The sequence below is a fragment of the Lepidochelys kempii genome, chromosome 10 (assembly GCF_965140265.1).
Source record: "Lepidochelys kempii isolate rLepKem1 chromosome 10, rLepKem1.hap2, whole genome shotgun sequence".
NCBI classification, from domain to species: Eukaryota; Metazoa; Chordata; order Testudines; family Cheloniidae; genus Lepidochelys; species Lepidochelys kempii.
In genome coordinates, this window is record NC_133265.1 from 60309842 (window position 1) to 60333730 (window position 23889).

Genomic DNA, 23889 nt, shown 5'->3' on the forward strand with positions numbered 1-23889 from the left:
AGGCCTGGTACAGTCCCATGACGTTGCAAGGAAGGATGGCTAGGCTTGTGGTTATTAAAATGCATTACTAAGGGCTTAGCCTCTAAGGGGATGGTTTCTGTGTCTTGGTGTTAAAGGATGAAGGTTAAACTGTCTCCTTATAAATGCAAATTCTTCATTTCCTGTCCCTTAATCTGTTGTGTAGTGTGGCTCTCTAACATTAAACAGGTGCTAAGTTTTACCTTAAACTGACTGCACTGCATCAGTGGATGAAGGGGTTCCTGCATATTACAATCCTATGCACAGATATAGTACTAAATTTGCAACTTATTTTATGAACATCAATTAAATAATCCTCCCACTAATCTGAGTGCTAAGTAAGTAGGTAGTATTATCTCTGTGTTTACAAAAGGAAAACAGAACGTGAGACATTAAATGACTCATCCAAAGTATAAAGGGAACTCTGAGGTAAAGCTAGAACTGGAACTCCAGAGCCAATGGCTCCTAATACTGTGTGGGCTCTGACCACACCCTCTTTGGATAAAAGGCAGTATATAATAGTAAAGTCTACAGGACAACCATGCCAGCTTATACTTGCAAAGAATCATCTCTGACTTATGTTTATGTAATCATTATAACTTGTATTGTTCTCTCATACAGTCAAGAAATAGGGACTGTCCATAGCTATGTTTAAAATGTATATTCCAATACACTTCCAGCCAAAAGCTTGCTCAGAAGCTGGTATGCAGCTGCATATTTCTGATGCTTCTTCAGGTAAAATATTTGGAGCAACCATAAACGTGCTGCATGAAAGAAAATCCATGGAGGGGAAAACAGATACACAAATATAACTTTAAAATACAAACAGGGTCCCCAATGAAAATCAGCCTCCATTATCTGTGGTTAGTTAGGTAGAATTAATTATTTCATCTAGTACTGTAGAAGAAAATGAGAGAGAATTGGGATTATACCTTTTTTCTCCTCCTGTAGGATGGCACAGATTGTTGCTCCCAGGTAGTGCTGTTTTAGGCATTCCAGCCAAATGGGGTGGGGAATTAAACAAGCACTGCTCATGTATCTATTGACAGAGGCTGATTAACCTCTCTCTCACACGTTGTTTTTATCCAGCCTCAGAGAAGATTTGTCCAAGCTGTGTGCTTGTATCAGCCAGGAACCACTGTACTGATCTGTGAAGATGACTCCCCCAGTTCCCCAGGCCAGCAATCTAAGTTCCAGGTGCCATTCAGTATTGTAGCTGATACAGAGCATTCAGCCAACAGTGAAGGAAGCCACGAGACAGGAGACTCTGGAAGATTCTCTCATGAGTCCAATGATGAGATACACCTTTCTTCTGTTAGAAGTGCCAGCCCACGCACCTCCAGTTCCTTTGTAGGCAGTGACTCAGGTGTGAACGTGAACCCTGTCTTGAGTAACTGTGAAGAGCCTCCAGTACCACTGGCTACTGACCAGACTTCTACCTCATCTCTTCAGATACAGTGCACGGTACAAAACTGAGTTACCTATCCTGACAGTCATGCCAGATATCTTCACAATGTATATCTGTTCGAAGGACAATGAACAGGGAGCCAAAGTTTATTGTGAAAAGCCTGATAACCCATCAGGTGATTCCGTATTTCTTTTGAATGTTTTTTGTTGTTAAGTCACTCACTTTGAATTTTCAGTGGTAAACAATGTGAAAGGACAGTAAAGCTTTCTGACTAGAGTTAAAAATCTATCACTGGCGCAAAGGGAAGGCTGTTGGCCCCTTTGCTGAATATCTACCTCAGTTTGCCAAATGGCGAACTCTGAATGACAACTGCTTTACCTCATTTGTATTATAGTTGGTCTCAGCTACATAACTGATGATACTTCCTAGTAGGATTTTTTTTTTTTTGGCTGTATGTTGTCTGCGTGTGTGTGAGAGAGAGAGAGAGAGAGAGAAATCAAAGGAGTTGTATAGGTAGATGAACAAGACAGTTTAGCTGAAGCTCTGACTTTAAAAAGAGGGACCCCTGAGGGGATTAGTAAATGATTTAACATGACTGACCTGAAGAACATCAAATGAGAAAACTGTAGGGCTGTTACCTTTGAGAAAACTGTGCATCAGTGTGGGAATAATGGAGTTAGTACTTCAAAATGTTCAGTAAACCGCTACTTTGAGTCTCTAAAAAGTAATTGGGCTTTCCTTTTAACCCACTTGATTGCTATATCTTCCAGTGTCCCAGCCTACAGAGGACAGTGCCTTTTCCACACAGTTCTGTTGTGCCAGCAGTTGCTGACGGGATGTATGTTAAATCCACAGGGCTCTAGGGCATGCTGGATTCCCCACAAAGACATAAAACTGCTCCTTTATTGACGATTAATGCTAGAAAGCTTGGTGAAATTAATTAGTATTCAGCTTCCAGCCAGCTTGGAGTGGTGTGAAAACTCTGCCTGAAAAAAACACATAGAATAGACAAGTAATGCTGAATGTTTCAGTATCCCTGTACTTCATAGCAATGGTGCCTTCCATTATATATAATGAAATTACTACTTTGCCTTATGCCTTCTTAGCATTCATAAAGTTGCTTCGGAGCATAGAAAGATGCCTTAAATGCTTCTTAGATTTCTGGGTAAATTGTGAGATTAGTAATTATATTTCAGTTTTACCCAGCTCTGCAGTATGTCTGAGCTGTTGTTAAAATGCAGTCCTGTTTCTTGCCTCAGTTTAGGATGCTATTAGTGAGGAATTTTAGTTCAGGGAGTGACTTCAACCACATGCCAGTCTAAAACTCTAATTAAGCCTCAATGAAAAATAAAAAGACAGAGCTTTAGTTGAAAAGTCTGTTGAAAGGGTGAATGTTGATACTGCCTTGTACCCATACAATTCCTGTTTTATACTACCTCCTTTTAAAGTTATTCTAGTGTTATTTTTTTTCCTGTACTCAGGGAACAGTGTATTACTTTTGACCTGCCTCAGAGAAATGTGGGGCAAACTGACAGGGTATCATGTTTTCGTTTTTAATGGGCGGGGTGGGGATGGGGGTCGAATTCATCAATGTCGTAAACTAGTTCATAGACAGTTCCCCCCACAGTTCATTTTGAAAAAGAAAATTAGACGTTTGTTTATATTTTTCAAAATGTCAAAAATTTAAGGTTGTGGAAAAACAGCTCGGGTGAAATCCTCAGTTTCAAAACTCCCATCAGCTTAATTAACACCAAGATTTCACCCCTTATGTGATCTGAATTACTTTTGGCTGCTTACTTACAACTCAGAAGCTAGTCAAAAGCCATCAATAAGCCCTAGTGTTCTGTTTTTATTTATTTTATTTTTATTTTTTGATGAAGCGGCCTGTAGTTACTATAGATCTTTAGCTTGTAACTGTTTGTTCATTCTGTACCAGACAGTACATGTTCACCTTTTCATAGCATTGTTGATAGAAAGGCTTTAAAATAATCTTATACCAAAGAATTTTCTGTGGAAAAAAAAGAAGAAAACTGCATATTATTTTCCAAAAATAATTGAATTAGTTAAAAACTATAGATTTGAAGAGCTGAATACATTTTATTGTATAAGTTGTTACTAACAGAAAAACAATAGGGCTTCTATTGATTGTAGTAGTTGATTGCATAGTTTAGTTGTATGCTTCTACAATTTTTAACTACCTTATTGTTACAAGAGCCTTTAAAGAAAGTTGTAATAATGTCTTACCAGCAGATATCTCCAAAGACTTCCAAGTGTAATTTGGTTTTTTTTCTTCAGCATGTAGTTCTTCAACAATACAGTATTAGATAAAATATTTTTGAATAGTTTATATCTACTCGCTGAAGAAAAAGAAAACCTTTTCACCAAAGATTTATTTTTTGGTCTCATCAGGCAAAATATTTAGTGTACAGCAAAGTACTGTTTCTAGATAGCTAAAATGTGAATTCTTTGAAACTAGATAAGAATGTGTAACCATAGCATGAAGTTTCACACTTTTTCTTTCAGATTAGCCTCATTTTAGTGTTTCACTCAAAAAGTGCTGATATGCAAAGGGTAACTATTTTTCCTCTCCAAAGACTTGTTTGCTGTAAGTACTGATACACTGATACAGCTTTTATGCCACACATTACCATTAACTCTACTCCTCAACTTTTTCATGCCAAAGATCAGCTACATAGGTTAACCTGTAAATAATCAGAGAGGAACAGATTAGATACCAATATTTTTCAGTCTGATAGAGAGTCTAGCTAGCCTCAGTAGCCAAAGAGATTGAAGTATTAAATTTACTAAAGAGCAATACATCCACAATGCTGTTTATCCATACATTGTCATTCAAGTACTTTTTATCAGCAAATGAAGAAAACCAAAGATATTTAAGGTTACCTCAGCATATAGGCAAACTTAGTTAGACAATAAATTGTTCTGTCTTTTTCTTTGTTTTATGTTAACCAAATATAATGTCTATCTCCAGAACCTAGCCGATATGGACATACTTCCCTTTACTTTGTCATAAACCTAATCCAAACTAATATACATTCTTACTATGGAACAAAGAGTATGATCACAGCAAAGATTTATGTGGCCTCATGATAATTTGGACTTTATCACAAAAATAGTATTTTATGGGAAACAAATTTTCTTACAATTCAGGAGAAGCCTAGTGTGAGCAAGGTAATTCCTACACATATGCTTTGATGCTGTTCCCATTGAAATCAATGGCAGAACTCCTATGGACTCCAGTGGGAGCAAAATCAAACACACAATTTAACTGTTGTGGTATCCTTCAGGACATAGAGCCAGTAAGGGTGCCATATGATTAATAATGCATGTAATTACTTTGACAGTTATGGGAATGAACTTTCAAATACATTTATGATTCTTAAAGGGCAGTTTTCATATGCAGACTTTGTCCATTCCGTTGGCCATAGGAATGTGTGACAACTCTAAAGGCAAAATAATAATAGAATATCCAGAAATTTTTGTTGTCTGTGTCCACAGATCCTGGGTTCTGGAGACGAGAAAACACCCATTCTCTAATTATGAATTTTACTGAGTATGCTTTGGAAGACGACCATAAATGTGGAATTTTCTGTTACACCATGTGAACTGATTTTGTTAACTGTGTTAAGAACTAACGAGCCATGGCTGGTGTAATGAACGTATGTGCAACCCTTGTATTTTAAAAGTGAAATTCAGTTGAAGAGACTTGGAAGCTTGCATGTAAAAACTTACAGAGAAAATCCTAAAATTGACTGAGTGAATTAATGAATTGGGAACAAACCAGAAGACCCAGCATGCTTGAGGCTGCATTGATTTATTTTCTGTGCATTTCAGAAACCATGAAAGTCTTTCAATTGCCAGCTTTCAAGAATTCTCCTGGAAGAATGCTTTTAGTTTTCCCTTGTAGAATTGCTGCATCTCAACTGAACGTCTTTTTCACAGATCTGTTCTTGTAAAAGAAACACTTATCGGTTTATTCATTGACTGCGGGCTTGTCTGCACTGTGCCACAGCGTGCGGACTGTGGGGTGTGTGAATTGAATTGCAGAGCGCACAAAGTCTTGTGCCCTAGCTACCTCCTTCAACCAGCACTACATAATCGCAAACTTAGGTACCTGTTAGTTCACACCAGCATTGTCCATGTGGACCAGTTAGAGCACAACACTTCGGTGTGCCCTGCACCCCCATAGTCTGCACTATGGCACAGTATAGACATCAGTTTACTGAGCTGCTTCTTCCCAAACTTATGGGATTTTGACAAAGAGAAAGTATTCTAAGGTGTGTGTACCAGTTTATATTATTTGTCACACTCTTTTGCTCTGTGTTTTTATCCCATTGCTTTAAACTAAGGCTGAATCCTGTTTGTCTTGCTCACATAGGCCCTGCTCCTGCTCCCATTGAAGTCAATGGCAGAATTCACATTAATTTCAGTGGTGCAGGATCAGGCCCATAAATAGTTCTGTTGATTTCAGTGGGATTATTTGCTTGATGTGAACAAACAGAATTGGGCGTTAAAAACTGTATTTTAGTGTCCTAAGTGTACTTCAAAGGGCCTAATTCTGCAATCCTGTCTCAGGCAAAATTCCCATTAAAATCGAGTAAGAGCTGCATGATCATGTTCACTCCATTTATTGCAGAGGGACTGTTATTCATAACATCATTCTGAGTTGGTGGCAAAACTCCCATTGACATCAGAAGGAGTGGTATGCAGCGATCAAGGCCATTGTATGAAAGTCTTCTGAAAACACAGCATAGCAGGGCCAGGTTCTGATCTCATTTGCATTGGTGTAAATCAGAAGTGATTTCACTTATGTCAGCAAAGTTACTCTGGATTTACTCTGATACAACTGAGAGCAGAATCTAGACTAATATGTGGTGGAAAAGTACACTGCCTCATGTGTGTATTTACGGTTTTATAATTCAGAACAAGCCCTTTGGAAAGTGACACTGTAATGCAGTAACCTCAAAAGGCCTTTTTTTCTCATAGTGATTTAAACCAACCTTTTACCAGATATTTAAAATTATTGGGATAGCTAGAAGTTCAGTGTAACAAAAAAGAATTTTAAATGCTCATTCCAAATAAATACCTGTTCATAAGGTATTTCTAAGTCTTTGAAGTATAACCTAAGTCAGCATTTAAATGACAATGGGCCCAATTTACTAATGATTTGTACTAGAGTAGGATTAATAAATAATTAACAAATTTAAGTATTTGTTTGAAACTACGCAATCTGTTCTTGTTGGAGGTTTTTGAAAAAATATTTTCAGGGACAGGTAAGTGCTAATTCCAGTGTCTTCCAATGTTCCTGGTTAACCTTAGTGCACTGTTGATCAGTTAATGCTACTAAATATCTTGAGCTTAGCTACTGGAACTCTAGAGCTGCTGGTACCCAGTAGTTATCAGGGGAGGGAGATTGGACTCTGTCTATTTCTAGGAACTCTTAAGAGCGTGTCTGTAACTAACTTAAAGAACTGTATTTTAAGACAATTTTTTTCTTTTTATGAAACCTCATTTTCTATGAAATTGCCTTTAAAAATATCATTACTCTTCAAATATTTAACACAAAAACTAGTACCTGATTCATATTATCATCATATTGTTAAATCCATCTTGGTTCTAACATCAAAAAATAAGTTGAATTCAGGCTAAATTCTGCTCTCAGCTGTGCTGATATAAATCTGGTGTGATTTAATTTATTTCAATTGATTTTCTCTAGATTTACACCACTGTAACATCTGCCCTGATTTACTTTAAAGGGACTTAAATACATGTGTAAGTGCTTTGCTGAACTGGGGCCTGAGAGCAGAAATCCTACAATTTTATTAGTGAATTGAGCCCATTGTAGGAATTTGCTATTACATTGGTATTACATATACCTTCATTGTATCTGCCTGGTGTTTTCCGTAAAAACTGATTGTATATGAAATCTACTTTTTTTTTTATATACAAAAATGTTGCTTTTTGGTTGTTTTGCCTTTTGTTTTGTTTTGTTTTTTAAAAGTGTGAATTAATTGCAAGTGTAGGACCCAGTTATGTATCTCATATGGTGGGTGTTCTGGATCCTTTCACTCCTGTATGCCATTTTCTTGTAAGGGCAGCAATGGCTGACTTGCTAATGGAGGATAGAGCTGAATTATATTAATTTTATATTTGACTCAGGGGATCAGCTCTGTGAATTCCATTGCATGAGGGAGGCTAATGCTTGCCTTGATTTTGAATGTACCCTTTTCATGTCTTTTTAAAAATATTTTGTTTAATAATGTGGATTTGTTTTTCTTTTTATAGCATTCTAGTAAATGTTACCTAGTGTGTGTGTGTTTTTTTTTTCAGGGTTGTTTATGTACTACCCAAAGGTCATGCCAAAAATTAATAGAAGTTTAAATGCCAAAATGTTTATGAAACTGCTGTCTAAATACTGATTGATTGCACAGTTTAAATAAAAGTTTTCCTTAGTAAAAATATACTCTTTTTTTAAAAGGAATTCATTTTCTTTTCAGTTTCTGTGGCTAGTGGTTCAAAGCATGGGAAGACACTGTAATTTTTACAATGCCATAAATCTGCATGTTGTTTTACAATATACAGGGTGTCCTGACCCAAAGAGTTTGCAGTTAGACAAACCAAGATACATGACAACAGATCAGGTAAGGAGGGTACTGAGATTGTTAGTGCCTAGAACAAAGTAGGATGTATTCTTCACAGATATGAGTCTTAAGGAAGTTTTGGAGGAGGGCGCTTAAGTCTGGGTTCGTGTTGGCCTCTTCTCAGACTGAGCACAGTTTCGTGCTATTGTGTGCCATAGCATTTCATTACGAAGACAGACTGTGAGTATAAAGCACTGATCTTGCCACCATGTATCCTAAAGTTTCCCAAGCACATGCTAATATGTGCAGGGGTGGCAGGCTTGTATAATTTTTGGTGGTGCCCAGAATGGATCGAAGTCCATGTCCCATCCCCCTTCCCCTCCCCGCCACCCCCCCCCCCGGCTCACCTGCCTAAGGCTCTGGGAGGGACTTTGGGTGTGGGAGGGAGTTTTGGGTGTGGGGTCTGGGAGGGAGTTTGGGTGCGGGCTCTGGGCTGGGGCAGAGGCTGGGGGTGCAGAGGGCAGGCTCTGGAAGGGAATTTGGGTGTGGGCTCTGGGCTGGGGCAGGAGGTTGGGGTGCAGGAGAGGGTAAGGGGTGGGGCGCTTACCTTGGGCAGCTCCCGAAAGCCACCCGCAAACCACTATGGCAGCGGCTCCAAGGTGGGGGGGTCAGAGGAGTCTCCATGCACCGCTGCCTGCAGGCACCACCCCTGCAGCTCCCATTGGCCACAGCTCCTGGCCAATGGGAGCTGCAGAGTTGGCTCTCGGGGCCATGCTTCAGGGAAGGCATGTGGGGGCAGCAGGCGGGGTTGGGGGAGAGACTTGTCTCCGAACATTCGTGGAGTTGGACTCCTGGGCCCTGAATATTCCTGGAGCGCGGGCACCACGGGCCCATTATAACTCACTGCCCCTGAATATATGATCTACCATAGGATATTATCATCCACCTCATGCCTTCCTCCCATTACCACACATATTCTCTGCTTTGGCACGCTAGTTTCACTGAGAATGATAGAGATCTGCAGTTCCAGTGTGTGTTGCCACAAAATTTTGAAAGTTTGCTGCTGCTGATTTGGCACAAACTACCTCACTTACAACATTTTTTCACTTGTCTATTGAAGCTTGCATACCAAATTATGAAAACACTGTTAAAATGCAATTGCTGTTAGTTGAAAACCATTCTGGAGAGGAATTTATTTTAGATTAACATGAATCCAGTTTAATTAGCAAGGAAATTATGTTTTCTTTGAGGACTGGATGACTTGGATGGCTAAACAGAGTAGAGAGACTATCACGACTAACACCATCCTATACCGGAAACCTGCTGACCGCTATTCCTACCTACATGCCTCCAGCTTTCATCCAGACCACACCACACGATCCATTGTCTACAGCCAAGCTCTACGATACAACCGCATTTGCTCCAACCCCTCAGACAGAGACAAACACCTACAAGATCTCTATCAAGCATTCTTACAACTACAATAGCCACCTGCTGAAGTGAAGAAACAGATTGACAGAGCCAGAAGAGTACCCAGAAGTCACCTACTACAGGACAGACCCAACAAAGAAAATAACAGAACGCCACTAGCCATCACCTTCAGCCCCCAACTAAAACCTCTCCAACGCATCATCAAGGATCTACAACCTATCCTGAAGGACGAACCATCACTCTCTCAGATCTTGGGAGACAGGCCAGTCCTTGCTTACAGACAGCCCCCCAACCTGAAGCTAATACTCACCAGCAACCACACACCACACAACAGAACCACTAACCCAGGAACCTATCCTTGCAACAAAGCCCGTTGCCAACTGTGTCCACATATCTATTCAGGGGATACCATCATTGGGCCTAATCACATCAGCCACACTATCAGAGGCTCGTTCACCTGCACATCTACCAATGTGATATATGCCATCATATGCCAGCAATGCCCCTCTGCCATGTACATTGGTCAAACTGAACAGTCTCTACGTAAAAGAATCAGTGGACACAAATCAGACATCAAGAATTATAACATTCAAAAACCAGTTGGAGTACACTTCAATCTCTTTGGTCACTTGCTTACAGACCTAAAAGTGGCAATTCTTTAACAAAAAAGCTTCAAAAACAGACTCCAACGAGAGACTGCTGAATTGGAATTAATTTGCAAACTGGATACAATTAACTTAGTCTTGAATAGAGACTGGGAGTGGATGGGTCATTACACAAAGTAAAACTATACCCCCCCCCACACACACACACACACACTGTTCCTCAGACATTCTTGTCAACTGCTGGAAATGGCCCACCTTGATTATCACTACAAAAGGTTTCCTCCCCCCAGCTCTCCTGCTGGTAATAGCTCACCTTAAGTGATCACTCTCGTTATAGTGTGTATGGTAACACCCATTGTTTCATGTTCTCTATGTGTATAAATCTCCCCAGTGAATTTTCCACTGCATGCATCCGATGAAGTGAGCTGTAGCTCACGAAAGCTTATGCTCAAATAAATGCCTTAGTCTCTAAGGTGCCACAAGTCCTCCTTTTCTTATCACTTTGAAGGCAGTTGAAATGCAGCCCAGGCCAATGACTAAACAAGGGGGTCAGTACCATCTGATGTCTGTTTTGTGGCCTGTGTGAATTAAGTTGGAAATAAGATGGTGGTTTCAAATCAGTTCTTACAGTACATGTAACAAAACTGCAATAATTGACCCCCTTCTTTACAGACCCAGGAGAGAAGACAAAACCAGAACAGCCACAGAAACCGAACTACACTGACAATTTTTCTGGAGCTCCAAAACCTTTGTGTGAAAGAAGCCTGCTCTTCCACTGCTCACAGCGGGTGTCAGTAGCTATGAGCTGTCCATCTGGCACCTTTCACAGGCACTAAATTCACTTATGTGGAAGGAAATACTATTTTATAGACATTTTAAAATTCTTGAAAATAGGATTTTACAATGGGAACTATGATGTGGTTTAAACTCGATGTTCCTTCTTATATGCCTAGTAAATGAATGGTTCTTAAACAAGGGCTGCAGGAGGAGAAGCCTCCCCCATACACACAAACACCTTCCCAAGAAAAAGCCAGCTGTGATGACTGGGAGGCAGTGTGTGGCCCACAACCTGGACAAGGGGAACGGAGCATGGGCTAATGCTGAAATACGGACATTTGAAACAAGTGACTTTCCCTTGTTATCCAGTGGAATAAAATTGTCAATAAGCAGGCAAGAGTGGAGATTTACTGCTATTGAAACAAATCAAAGGCAAAATACAAGGAAAGTTGGGGATTGGTCCTGCTTTGAGCAGGGGGTTGGACTAGATGACCTCCTGAGGTCCCTTCCAACCTTGATATTCTATGATTCTATATCATCTTTAAGTTTTTATTTCTCATTTTTGTTACTGTCAGAGGGTGACTGGCCCCTTTAAGAGGGAACGGGGTCCATTGCACCTGAACTGAACCTGTTGCCCAGTTGGGCTTCAGGGAAGGCACCTGGGCCTTATAAAGGGGGACACAGCTGCAGGTTGCTGTTGGCAAATGCCTGCAGACTCCGTAGGGAGTAAGAAGGCTCCTTCATGGCATTGACGCTACAGGCCAGTTAATCCCTTTGACAGTTACATTTCACAACATGGATAAAATGGTTTCATGAAATTGCGGGAAAAAAGTTGCCTTTATGAAACTGCTTTTAAAACAAATCCATTAGAATTCTTCTCCAACTTGCATGAATATTGTTCTTGTGTCAGATTCATGAATTCAGCAGCAAAAGGACTAATTCTTAAGTGGCATGAGAGGAAACTCAACTAATCATGAGTTCTGCAACTAAGTTGTATAAAACAATTTGATTGGTAGTGCTGGGTCTACTTAAAACAAGTAATTTTCTGCTTCTTTTTTGACCATTTTGGGCTGGCATTTTTTAGGCAGTCAAGAGCAACGATTTTTTGCTGTTTGTCTTCTGGGTTGCTTTTTATTTTATTTTTATGCTCCCCCTGGTATTATGACACAAATCTCTGCCCAGTGTCATGACTAGAAATTCAAACCCTTTCCCCTCTGCCTCCACCCCCACTATATTTTTTGGGTTTGGGTTTTTTGCCACTAATCATGCTTGTATTTGGGTAGTTTTCTGGCAGCACTCATCTGTGAATCCAGTTTAACTGGCCAGTACTCTCAAGCTGTATTGAGCTGCTCAGGTGTACCACTAAAGAAGCCCATAACAGTTAACAAAAAGAATAGGGTGAAGTCCTTACCTCCCTGATGTCAATGGGAATTTTGTCATTGACTTCACTGCTAACTTGGATGCTACATATCTTAAAATTGTTAGAACTAGCCCATGGTGGCCTTCATTTGGTTTTGCATGTGCAACTTTTAATAATTTTTAAAAAGCAAAAAAATTCAAAAAAAAAAAAAAGAAAAAGAAAAAAAGGAGTTAAGGTTGAGAGTCCATATCATAATTTAAAAGTAAAAGGGATGCTGGGAGAAATCTGTAGAATATAAATTGTTGTAGGCTTCTTGTTTGAACAATATGCTTGACCTACAGAGACACACACCTTACTCCAAACCCATGTTAGAGGCCTCGGCCTCCCATTCCATGGTTTACCTTTCACTTCCAGTCACTTTTTCCTTCATTCATGTGAGACGCTAATAGGGACTCAATCTGTGAAGTTTGATTTGAGAGAAACAACCTTGTTTCATTCTGCAAGAGCAGAGCTTTTCTTAACCTTTATTTTAATTGCCATAAGCATTGTTCTACACCTGGAGGTTAGATTATTGCAGTTTACATGAGGCTGAATCTTCAAACCACTTGGAAAATGTAGCTGGTGCAGAATCCAGCTACTCACTTATTAAGCGGTGTCTTATGCAGAAAGACCTATTACTCTGGTGTTATGAGATATGTGCTGCTACTGATTGATTTCTGAGGGACATTTAAGGTATTGGTTTTGACCTTTAAAGCCCTACATGGTTAGAGTCCTGTCTACTTGAGAAAATTCCTGTCTTTCCCTCTGTTGTGGGACTAGCAGAAGTAATTGGAGGTGCTCACGTTAAAAAGGAAAATAATATCCCCTCCCACTGTAGCCCTTAAAGACAATAACCACTGAGCATACGAAAGAAATGGTTATCAAATGGAAGGGCTGATCATTGTTGCAGCCTTACCTTGTTTCCAGGCTGATTTAGAAGAGGATCATAATGTTTTCTTTAATACTTTTATCTTAAGAATATATGTGCTTGCATAGAAGGAACTGTGTGGGAGCTTAACTGTGGCAATTACACTGTTTACCCTCTCACAGGAGAAAAGTAAAGCATGCCTGTTTAGGGCCTGACTTTGCTGGGGAATTCATAGTGTAGGCAGGGAGTTGTGCAGCCTGAAAATGCCCCACTCAGGAGGGAGAGAGATGCATGTGGTGGGCAATAGAAGGGGAATACAGGTGCACTTGTCCTAAACTGTGACCGCTGGCAATAAGGCATTCTTAGGGCTGGTCTACACTACCATGGTAAATCAATCTAAGATATGCTACTTCAGTTACATGAATAACATAACTGAAGTTGATGTAGCTAGATCATACCGCGGTGTTTACACTGCACTGTGTTGACAGGAGACACTCTCCTGCTGACTTAACACTTCTCAGGGAGGTTGAGTACACAAATGGATGCGAGAACACTCTCCCATCGATTTGGCATGTCTTCACCAGACCTGCTAAATCTACACAGTTAGCATGTCTTCACCAGACCCGCTAAATCGACACTGCTGCATTGATCGCAGCAGTTCCAATGTATCCAGTAGTGTAGACATGGCCTTAGTGAAAGGTCTTTTTATGTGTAATGTGTTTTCCCACTTGGTGTATTCGAACCCAGTTTGGGTGACTTTTGCAACACTCTAAAAGATCCTCCTATTTTTCTAGACTTTTCCTGGGGAGGAGTCTGAGGGATAATTGGAGGCTGAGCAGGGGGTTGGCTGGAATCTAGTGGGACAAGAAACATTAGATGCTGAGATCTCCTTCTGCAGTTTAAAATTATGGGAGCAATTAATTTGTGGGGTGGTTGAGGGATATGTTTCTAGTCTTTGACCTATTAAACTGAATTGTTTTAAAGTGTTAGTACAGTGTTCAGAGCGCTGTATGGCACTTTATGCATATAAAGAAATAAATCAGTGTGAACTCCCAGAAAGTCATGTTAACAAAATTGTTTTGAATCACTTTGTCTGCAGGGCAAAATCATGGAGAGAAAAGCTCTGATAGTTTTATCAGCAAAGTCATAAAACATGGGACTTCAGGATTACCCAGGACATCATGGCAAGGCTGCCAAAGCTGCTGCAGCCTCTGAGGGCAGCAAAAACACTGATCTCTCCGCAACTGGCTCTGCAGAAACTGACCTTCTCTCAATCTTTAAATACAGAATGGGGAGGGCAGGCTTAGGGCTTCCCCGGGATGCTTAGATTGTTGAGCAGTGTAAACTGCCAGTTGAAGGTGCATGTTACTCATGTACCAACAGGCTAGCTCAGCCCCTCCATTAGGGAGGCCAAGACTACTGTCTGCTATGGAGATGGCAGGCTGTTGGATCTCTAGTGCACTGGCCTGATATGCTAGTTAATCCTCTGACTCAGTTGAAATAGTGTAGAACACAGCAGAGTTTGGAGGCTGGTTAGTTTGCAGCACAGATTGTAAAATTAAAAACCCAATTCATAAGCATTTCCATGAATGATGACATCAGTCATGTCAGCCTCCCTCATGCTTAGAATATTGAATGCTGAAAAAGCAACAACTCATTTTCTACCAAGGAAAACAATCTGGTTTCAGCTTCATACAAAATCCACAAAGTAGAGGTATAATGAACTTCTTGAGATCAAGATTCCAAATTCAGGGATCATACTGACTGGAAGTTTGATTTCCAAAAACTTTCCATTCCAATTCTTCTGCAAAACTGAAACGTGAGAGGATTTTTTGGTGTGCTTAATACCCACAAGGGAAGAACAGTTTGATACTGGACTCCACAGAACGTTGTGGAACAATGACTGAGCTTGTTTTAAGAGGAAAAGGGTCCTATGATTGATGGAAAAGGGAGAACACTTCTAATTCACCTCTAGTTGAGAGAGCCACAGATGGAGAAGGTAAAAACTAAGGTGTGGGTCTGTAAATGAAGAATTTACTGTACTGATGCCTGGTGGCAGAATTGAATTTCTGCCATTGCACCTCAGTTTTGGCTTCTAACACTCCTGCTATCCCAGTCTTGACCCTCATACCTATAGCTCTCCAGTTTATTTAATACCTGACCTCAGTGCTTGAGTGATTCTATTTGGATCTCCTTTGCCCCCAGTCACTTTTTTTCCTCTCTCAGTATGGTTAGTAGTCCTCCCCAGTAAGGATCTGATTCTGCACCATTGAAATCAATACGTTTGGCATTTGCAGAATCAAGGCCTTACAAACTAGCTCATGCTTTTTCAGACTAATCATAGTTGCCATCCCATGTGGAATTGTTCACCCTTCCTCTGCAGAACACTCACGCCTCAACAGCATAAAGAGGCAGTTAGCAATTTTCAGCTTCAACAGGGAACTCACGCAGCTCCAAGTGAATAGATTCTGATGCATGTGACCACCACAACTGGTGTTCGGGAAAAGAGGAGGAACAGAGGGTGATTTAAGCAACAATGTGTTGGAGAATTATCAGTTTTAATACATTACACACAAAAAGCTACTTTAAAAGACCATTAATATTGTACAGTCAAGCACTCAAAAATTAGGAAATGCCAGAATTAAGGTGGTCCATGCAATTGTATAATGAGAAGTATCAGGCAACTTTAACTAGAGGCGACACTGCCAGTTCCACCGAACATAATAAATTCCTCAGGTTGTCATGTATCTCCCATGTCCAACCAGCCTAATCCATTTTCTCTTAGTTTGGTGCTCATCTACAGGAAAAGCCTCTGCCACAGTGGACTTTGAAAGCTGAGGTGAGATTCTTCCCTTCACTGTCCTGTACAGCTTTGTACACAGTTTTGGTTTCAGCTCAATGCTCCTGTTTTAGTACTTTTCCCTTCATTATTTTTCAGTAGCTGTCCTCCTTTGTTCACCGAATTTGTCTGTCTCCCTAGTTATATTTTATCCTTTTAGTGGGGGGGTCTCTCCATAACTTTGCTTTGTGCTTTACAGAGGCCCTGGATATCCACAGCAATGGTTTCCTGCTGTAATCCTTCTATCATTCCACTAGCCCCCACTTCAAATCTTTAGTCTCCAGCTATAGAGGACTAGATGCTATGACTCCCTTTAGACACAGCAGTAAAGTTCCGTGAGCCACCCAGCAGTTAACAGAGCATGAAGCTTTCAGATTTAGAGGCTGGCATCTCTAATGTCCTACTTACTATGCATAACGCAGGTAAGTGCAAAGGAAGTTCATCTAGGCAGTGTTCAAAGGCAGATGGAACATGTATTTGAAATAACTGATTTAATGTTTGTTGTCTAATTTCAGGACTGTCCAGGGTTTTTAGACAAGGGATCAGGACTACTACTTTCCTCTACAAAGGTAGAGGTGGGTGAATACAGCAAAAAACAAGCAAAAATGTTAATGAAGAACACCCCACAGTTGTCCCCTGCCCCCACCAGTCTTATCTTCTTTTATTGCTATTGTCCTCACCCTACAAACCCTAATCACAGGTGTAAAATATCCTGCTTTCTTTCCCTAGATCTAGGAGTTAACTGCCAGGATGTGGTACTTTAAGAGAGTACAACACCCATGGACCCAATGGTGCCCTTTTCCTGAAAGATTAGAAAAGTTGCGATTTCTTGTAGTGCCACTTTTAATTAAGTATTTTAATTGGATTCACATATCTAGGTCACTGGGATGCCTAGTTAAGGAAGCCACAGACAGTTAAATTACAGACAGTCTTGGGGTCTGCTTGCTGTCATGCATTCATATCTGTGTCAGGCATGCCAACAAAAGAGCGGCTAATTTGCCACAATTCATCTGAAGCCATGATTGCTAGCTAGAGATGCAGGCTCCCCCTCCTTAACTATCTTGGGGGTGAAAGTAGTCTGCATAGACTACACCTAGTTGACTTGATTTACCACTGCTAAGGTGCAGATACTGTCACGCCTCTCTTCATGTTGAATTAACTTTCTGTGTGTGTATACCATGCGCTATACTGTACCTGATGTGTGTTCTGTCAATGGTGTTTTCTAGTCAGAGAATGATAGCTTGCTCCTTTATTCCTTCTGATGTGAACAATCAAATGCAATGGAGCTGTGATCACCTTTGTTGGTAGTATTGATGGTCCAATAAACACAATACCATAGATTACCAGCAGGCAGGGGTGTGCACAGGAATGTCATTGCTTTTGAAGGGGCAGGTTCTGTGCACCTGCCACAGCCCCCAGGGCTGGAGGAGCTCACTCTCCCCGCCACAGACCTGGGGCTGGAGGAGTTCTGTGCCCTTGCCAATTATTTGGAGGGGCCCTTGCCCTTGCTTGCTCCCACCTTGTGCACACCCCTGCCAGCAGGGACAGAACCCAAGACCCTCAGCTGTGAAGCATAGGCCTCTATCACTTGACCTAAAAGAGTAATCCCATTAATTGGTAGCAGTAGTTTATTCTCAAATGGGTGAAATTCACCTTTCCGTAGAGGGCCAGCACAAAACTATGCACCCTTTAAATTAGGGTGATCACCTTTTCAAAAGGCAAAAGCTGGACACATGAAGGAGCCCTTCCCCCTCTGTGGCCCGACCCCTGCCCCTCCACTTCCTCCCAAGGCCATGTCCCCTGGCCAGGCTGGAAGCTGAAGCCGGGCTGTTATGGGGAGCCCCAGACCCTCAACCTGCAGCCGCTGGCACATTTCCCCAGACCCACCATGGTTAATTGGAATCAAACTGTGCCCATATGTTTTCTTCAGATTATTTTTGTTGTGTAAAGAACAAACAGCTCAAAGCCTTGATTCTTTGTTTCCTCTTTATTAATTGCGGGATAATCCCGAGGAGATTTCTAGAGGACTCTTACATATTTTTCTATAGTTGTCATGTTTGTGATTTGATATTTTCTCTCTGTGGTTTTTAATGATGTGCTTTTCCTGTTGCATGGCTAGTTGCCACAGTGAGTGGCCCTGCATAAATGCCTATACAGGAATCTATGCTACTTCTCACTTTACTAATCTACAACTTTCCCCGAGAGTTCTCCCGGAAAACACTAACTAGTCTTTCCCCGCTCCTCCACAGATCTCATGTTACTGAGAGTTAATTACTTTTCCAAAGCAGACTCACTGCAGGATGCTTACTAGTGTATACTCTGAAGTATTATCCTAAATAATTAAAATTGAATGACAATTGTCAAAACAAATTAACAAAGTAAAATTTTGAGGGCAATCAGCTTGGTGGGTTTTTTTAATCACGTTTCTTCACTTATTTGCTAATCTACAAAATTGTGGCAATGCTGAATGGATCTCTTAATGAATACCGCAAATAAGTGTGGTGCTATGGTAATAATAGTCATTCTGTAAAATTGCACTTTGATTCTACAATGTTGGCCTCAGTTGCTGTTTAATCGTGGAGCTGATGTCAGAGCATCCTGCTTCAATTCCACTAATTTTTTTGCCCTCAAGGACATACTAAATGCAACCCAAAGATGTGGCTACCTTTCTCCTCTATGGAGAAAAGGGAAAGCCATACCACTCCTTTGCTCTGGCTGCAAGATTTTTTAATGCAATATAAGTACCCTCACTGAAATCCAGTTGCTGTTTTGGAGTCCTCTAATGGAGTATGCATGTGACAGATTAGGGATCGTTTTGTTCCTGAAACATGAGAGGTTGAACAACTCAAGCTTACTATGTAGGTGAAACCAATGAGGAACCATAATAATAGTTGCTTCAGGCAGAGGGGAGAGGCTCGACTCTGAACCCAGGACTCTGGGCTAGGAGCCCTGTGTTCAGGATGTTTGTTTGCTTGCTTTTGGTTTTGTTTTGGTTTTTTGCTACAGTTATTATTTTGTTCTTTACCAAACGTGTTATGTTCTCTCAGAGGAAGGGACATGCCGGGCAGACCCTGTGGGTCTTTGGCTGCATTACTTTCCCAGCCTACTCAGCCTGGGCTCTTCATCTAAAGCACTACACTAGACGTTCATTTACTGGCCATTAAATAAAACAAAAGCAAATTTCTATTTTTGCTTTAATTTGATTGAATTCACTCATCTTTTTGGTGAGCGTAGCATCCCAATGACAGAACCATCTCTGTTAGCCAGTGCATCTCATGTTCTCAACCCAGGTAGAGCCACCAACCAAGACGGAGTGGCCAACCTGTGGCTCTGGAGCCATCCGCGGCTCTTCAGAGGTTAATATGTGGCTCCTTGCATAGGTACCAACTCCAGGGCTGGAGCTACAGGTACCAACTTTCCAGTGTGCTACAGGGTGCTCACTGCTCAATCCCTGGCTCTGCCCCAGGCCCTGGCCCCACTCCACTCCTTCCCCCAAGGCCTCCGCCCCTTCCCCTGAGTCTGCTGCGCCCTTGCTCCTCCTCCCCCACACACACCCCGAGCCTCCTGCACACCACAAACCTCTTGGACACCACCTGATCGCAGCGGGTGGGAGGCACAGGGATGAAGGGTTAGGTGCTGATTGGCGGAGCTGCTGGCGGGTGGGAGACTCTGGGGGCGGCGGTGGGGGGCTGATGGGAAACTGCTGACGTGTTACTGTGGCTCTTTGGCAATGCACATTGGTAAATTCTGGCTCCTTAGGCACAGGTTGGCCACCCCTGAACCAAGACATGAATTTTGTTGTGGGCTCTCGTGGCTTGCCCCCTGAATTTTCATTTATGTACAGATGCTACCAGCTGATTTCAGTGACATGAGTTAGATAGCTCAGTACGCAAAGAGCTGGGAACCACCTATGCGCTAAACAAAGGAAAAATCAGTCCAGCAGGATTTCTTTAAGCATAAGTCCTCTTTGGTATAAAGCCCCTAGAAATGCCATCTTGCCTGTCTCGCAAAGATGAATGAGACATCTCTGCTAACTGGCTTCAGACTCTGAGAGTCAATTATGAAGGGGTTCTTGGCCACTAGTTCAGTGGGAGCCACCTGACCCACATTCCCTTGCCAGCATCCTCCATGCCAGCCAATTCTCAGCTCGCACAAAGTACACCCACAAGGAATGAGGAGGATCCCACATGGAGCCATTCTGCCAATCCTCCAGCCTCCGTGCAGTGACACTCCTGGACTTTAAGTAATAGAAGGCATAGAAAATTGAGAACATGCTCTAAGGAAAACTATGTCTACAACAGAGACCGCTGGCTGAATTTAGTGTAACTACTCCCTTGGCTTCATAGCAGAGAATTCACTTTGGCGTTGCCCCAGTTCAAGTCCCAACGGTGTTGTCTCCCCACAGTAAATTAATTATGTGTGCATTGATGCATAAAGCAGCTCTGAACAGGTTTATCATTTTATAACTCTTAACAAAGGAATTTGGAGAGTCTGGGCTCCAAGAGCACGAGCCTAACCAATTATTACATAAATCTGATCAGCCTTTGGAAAAGTCCACAGAGGACTCTTGAGAAGACTGACAGAATTAAATAGAAGCTTCCTTGTTCTTCATGGTAAACAGGAACAAATGGAAAAGCTTAAAGGAGATGACAATACAGAAGAACTAAGAAAGTGCATATCCTCTCTTGCCCCACAGAGAATTGCCCTTATGTTATTCATTGCTTAGCTGAAAAACATTTTTGAGTAGAGAAATTGCCCATCTAAAAAAGTTGGCCTCAAAGATTAGATTAACAGAGTTATGATTCATAGAATCATAGAATATCAGGGCTGGAAGGGACCTCAGGAGGTCATCTAGTCCAACCCCCTGCTCAAAGCAGGACCAATCCCCAACTAAATCATTCCAGTGAGGGATGATTAAACATTTGCTTATCACTACTACCACTGCTATCATTGTATTATATTGATAGACTTAACACAACAAATTAAAAGTTGCATTTTACTTCAGACTGTTCTTGATGGAGAGAGGAAAGAAACATTATGCTCTTTAATGACTAGAGAATCTAGTTAGGGAATTTATTCACCTATAACTTCTGTGATTCTGGCCAAAATTTTCAGGCTTGGATGCATAAAATTATTATTATTCCATGTTTAAGCTCCTGAATAAGTAGGACCTGATTTTTAGTGGTCCTTGCTTAGGTTTGAAAACATTAGCTTCTATATTTTATTTAATTTTACACTACATATTATACATATTTTTTTTTTTTGCTGTTTAACACTATCAGACAAATTTTCAACTTTGAACTTGCATGCCTCAGCTTGTACTCCTAAATACTAGCATTTTAGGCCATGTCTAAACTACAAACTTTGGTGGATGCAAGTTACATTGGCATAAACCCCCCACAGTTAACATACCACCTGTGCCATGTGTGTATTTGGTTTTTTGCATCTCTGCTGCACATACTCACCAGGAATGCTTGTGTTGGTGCACTGTGTGGTGCACCATGGGTAGGTATCCCAATGTGCAACCTGCCACCATCCACTACTCTGTTTTTTGGGAAGTTTTGGCAATGCATGGTGGGGCAGAAATGAGTAGTGCAGGGGTAACTGGGAACAAGGGGTCAACATCCCAGTGTGCAACTCTCTCCATCCCATAATGTCACCTATTTACCATGATTTTCTCATCTTTTTTAAAAATTCCATGAACCCACATGGCCCTCCTTGCTGTCTGCCATCTCTGACAGAAGCATGGAGCCTGCACAGATCTGCACTATTGTCATCAGCATTGCAAGCACAGGACGTGTGATCCTCTGGTATTTGCAGAGCCATAAGAAGAACCAAATCAGCGGTGAAAGTGATGATTTCTTGGAAGACAGATTGCTGTGGGACACAGTGAGAACCAGTTCAAGGTTGTTGGTGGTGTTCACGTCACGAAGCAGCTGCAAATGGTGGAGGACCACTTCTGGACTTGAGAAATTAGCACTGGTAGGATGGCATCGCAATGCAGGTTTAGGATGATGAGCCGTGGCTGCAGAACTTTCGGATGCGCAATGTCATATTCCTGTATCTGTGCACCAGCCTCACCCCAGACCTCCAGTGCAGGGACACCGAAATGAGATCTGTATTGATGGTAGAGAAGTGAGTGGTGATCGCACTATGGAAACTTGAAATGCTGGATTGCTACTGGTCAGTGGTAAATCATTCTGAAGTTGGGAAATACACAGTGGGAGCTTTTGTCATGCAAGTGTGCAGGGCCGTTAATGGTCTCCTACTATGCAGGACTGTAATTCTTGGCAATGTGCAGAACACAGTGGATGGATTTGCAGCAATGGGGTTCCCGAACTGTGGTGGAACAATGGATAGCACATTTGGCACCAGACCACGTTGCCACTGAATACATCAACAGAAAGAGCTACCTTTCTATGGTTATACAAACATTGATGCATCACCAGGAATACTTCACTGACATCAGTGTTGGCTAGTCAGGGAAGATGCATGATACTCACATCGCTAAGAACACAGAGTTAAAGTGAAAGTTTCACAGAAAGTGAAAGTTAAGAAAGCTATTGGCAGAGGCTTTCTTTCCCAACCAGAGAATTACCATTGGCAATGTTGAAATGCCAAGGGCTATTAGGAGAGCTCAGGGAGGCTTTGAAAGAGCACTTTAACAGTGAGCCACAGTAATGTGTTGTGGACTACGCTTTACCTGGCCTGCTGATTGGGGCCTGTTAAGAACTGTGCCTGGTGCATATCTATGAATATAACACTGTCATTGCATCTATTAATTTTGTGGTGCTTGCTGAACATTTATGATGATTACACTCTGTTTGTTCGATCCTATAAGTCTTCACATTGTACAGTAAGATGTAAGTGGGTGCTTTCAGAATTACTAGGCACACTGCAGCATGTGTTGTAAACTAATAAAGATGAATTCTTTTCCAAATAATAGAATTTTATTCAGTAACAAAATCAGTGCAAAGAAAAATCTGTGCAATTTACAAGCAAATAGATTAATAACTTAATAAATTAATGGAACAGAATATAATGAGGAAAGATCATTTGTGTTCCTTTTACCTATACATACAGCAACCGGGCTTTCACAGGTCAGTGTATGTGAAGCTGTGGTTGTCCTTAATGTCCTGGGGTGGAGTGGTGTGCGAAGGGATGTGGCCCTGGATGCCACATGGAATGTTGAGGGAAGGGTGTAGGGAGGTGCTGCAATGGAGTTCTCTATGGACTGCAAAGGGAGGCAAGCCTGTGACTGTTGTACCTGTAAGTCCACAAGAGTCTGCAGCATCTGTGTTTGCTGCAGGAGAAGCCCCATTGTGTCCATGCATCTCCCTCTCCTTTTCCTGTTGGGACTCCTGGACCTTTGTCCTGTCTTCCCTTTCCTTCTCCAGGGTGTCTGCAATGTTCACCCTCCAGGCCCTTTGCTTGAAGTCTGATGCAGCACTGACTTGGTAGGTGTGCTCACCACGCTGGATAATCAGGAAAAGGCATTTCAAATATTCAGAGAGTTGTAAAGGGTTGAGTGGGGGAGGCCTTCTGCTCTCTGTGACTCCTGGGCAGTGGAGCTGATAATTGTGACTAGAGCAGTCAGTGTGGGGCATTGTGGAACAGCTGTTGGAAGACTGTTTAGGTCAATATAAGTAAGGCACCGTTTACAGTCGAAATGCATCGACCTCAGTACATCAACTATGGCTCAATGCTGCTTGGGGAAGTAGTGTTACTATGTTGGTGGGAGACAAATTTAAGCATAGATACATGCACAACCAGCTCGACGCAAGGTGATTTACATCAATCTAAATTTGTAGTATAGACAAACCCTAATTTTTGTGCATGCAAAATTTTGAATCTGGGATATAATCTTTGTTTGAACATGAACAAAAAAGTTAGGAGCACAATTTTAGGCTGACAACTGTGCATGATGATTTTAAGACCTGTCAAC

General features: G+C 41.5%; 1 protein-coding gene across 1 annotated transcript in view; it reads left to right on the forward strand.

Moving 5' to 3' along the window:
• Nucleotides 1-1494, forward strand: part of PRTG (protogenin) — a 112552-nt gene extending 111058 nt beyond the window's left edge. The window contains exon 20 of the mRNA XM_073361472.1: nucleotides 1108-1494. Within this exon, the coding sequence (XP_073217573.1) occupies nucleotides 1108-1494 (387 nt within the window). The remainder of the gene's footprint in view (nucleotides 1-1107) is intronic.
• The last annotated feature ends 22395 nt before the right edge of the window (nucleotides 1495-23889 follow it).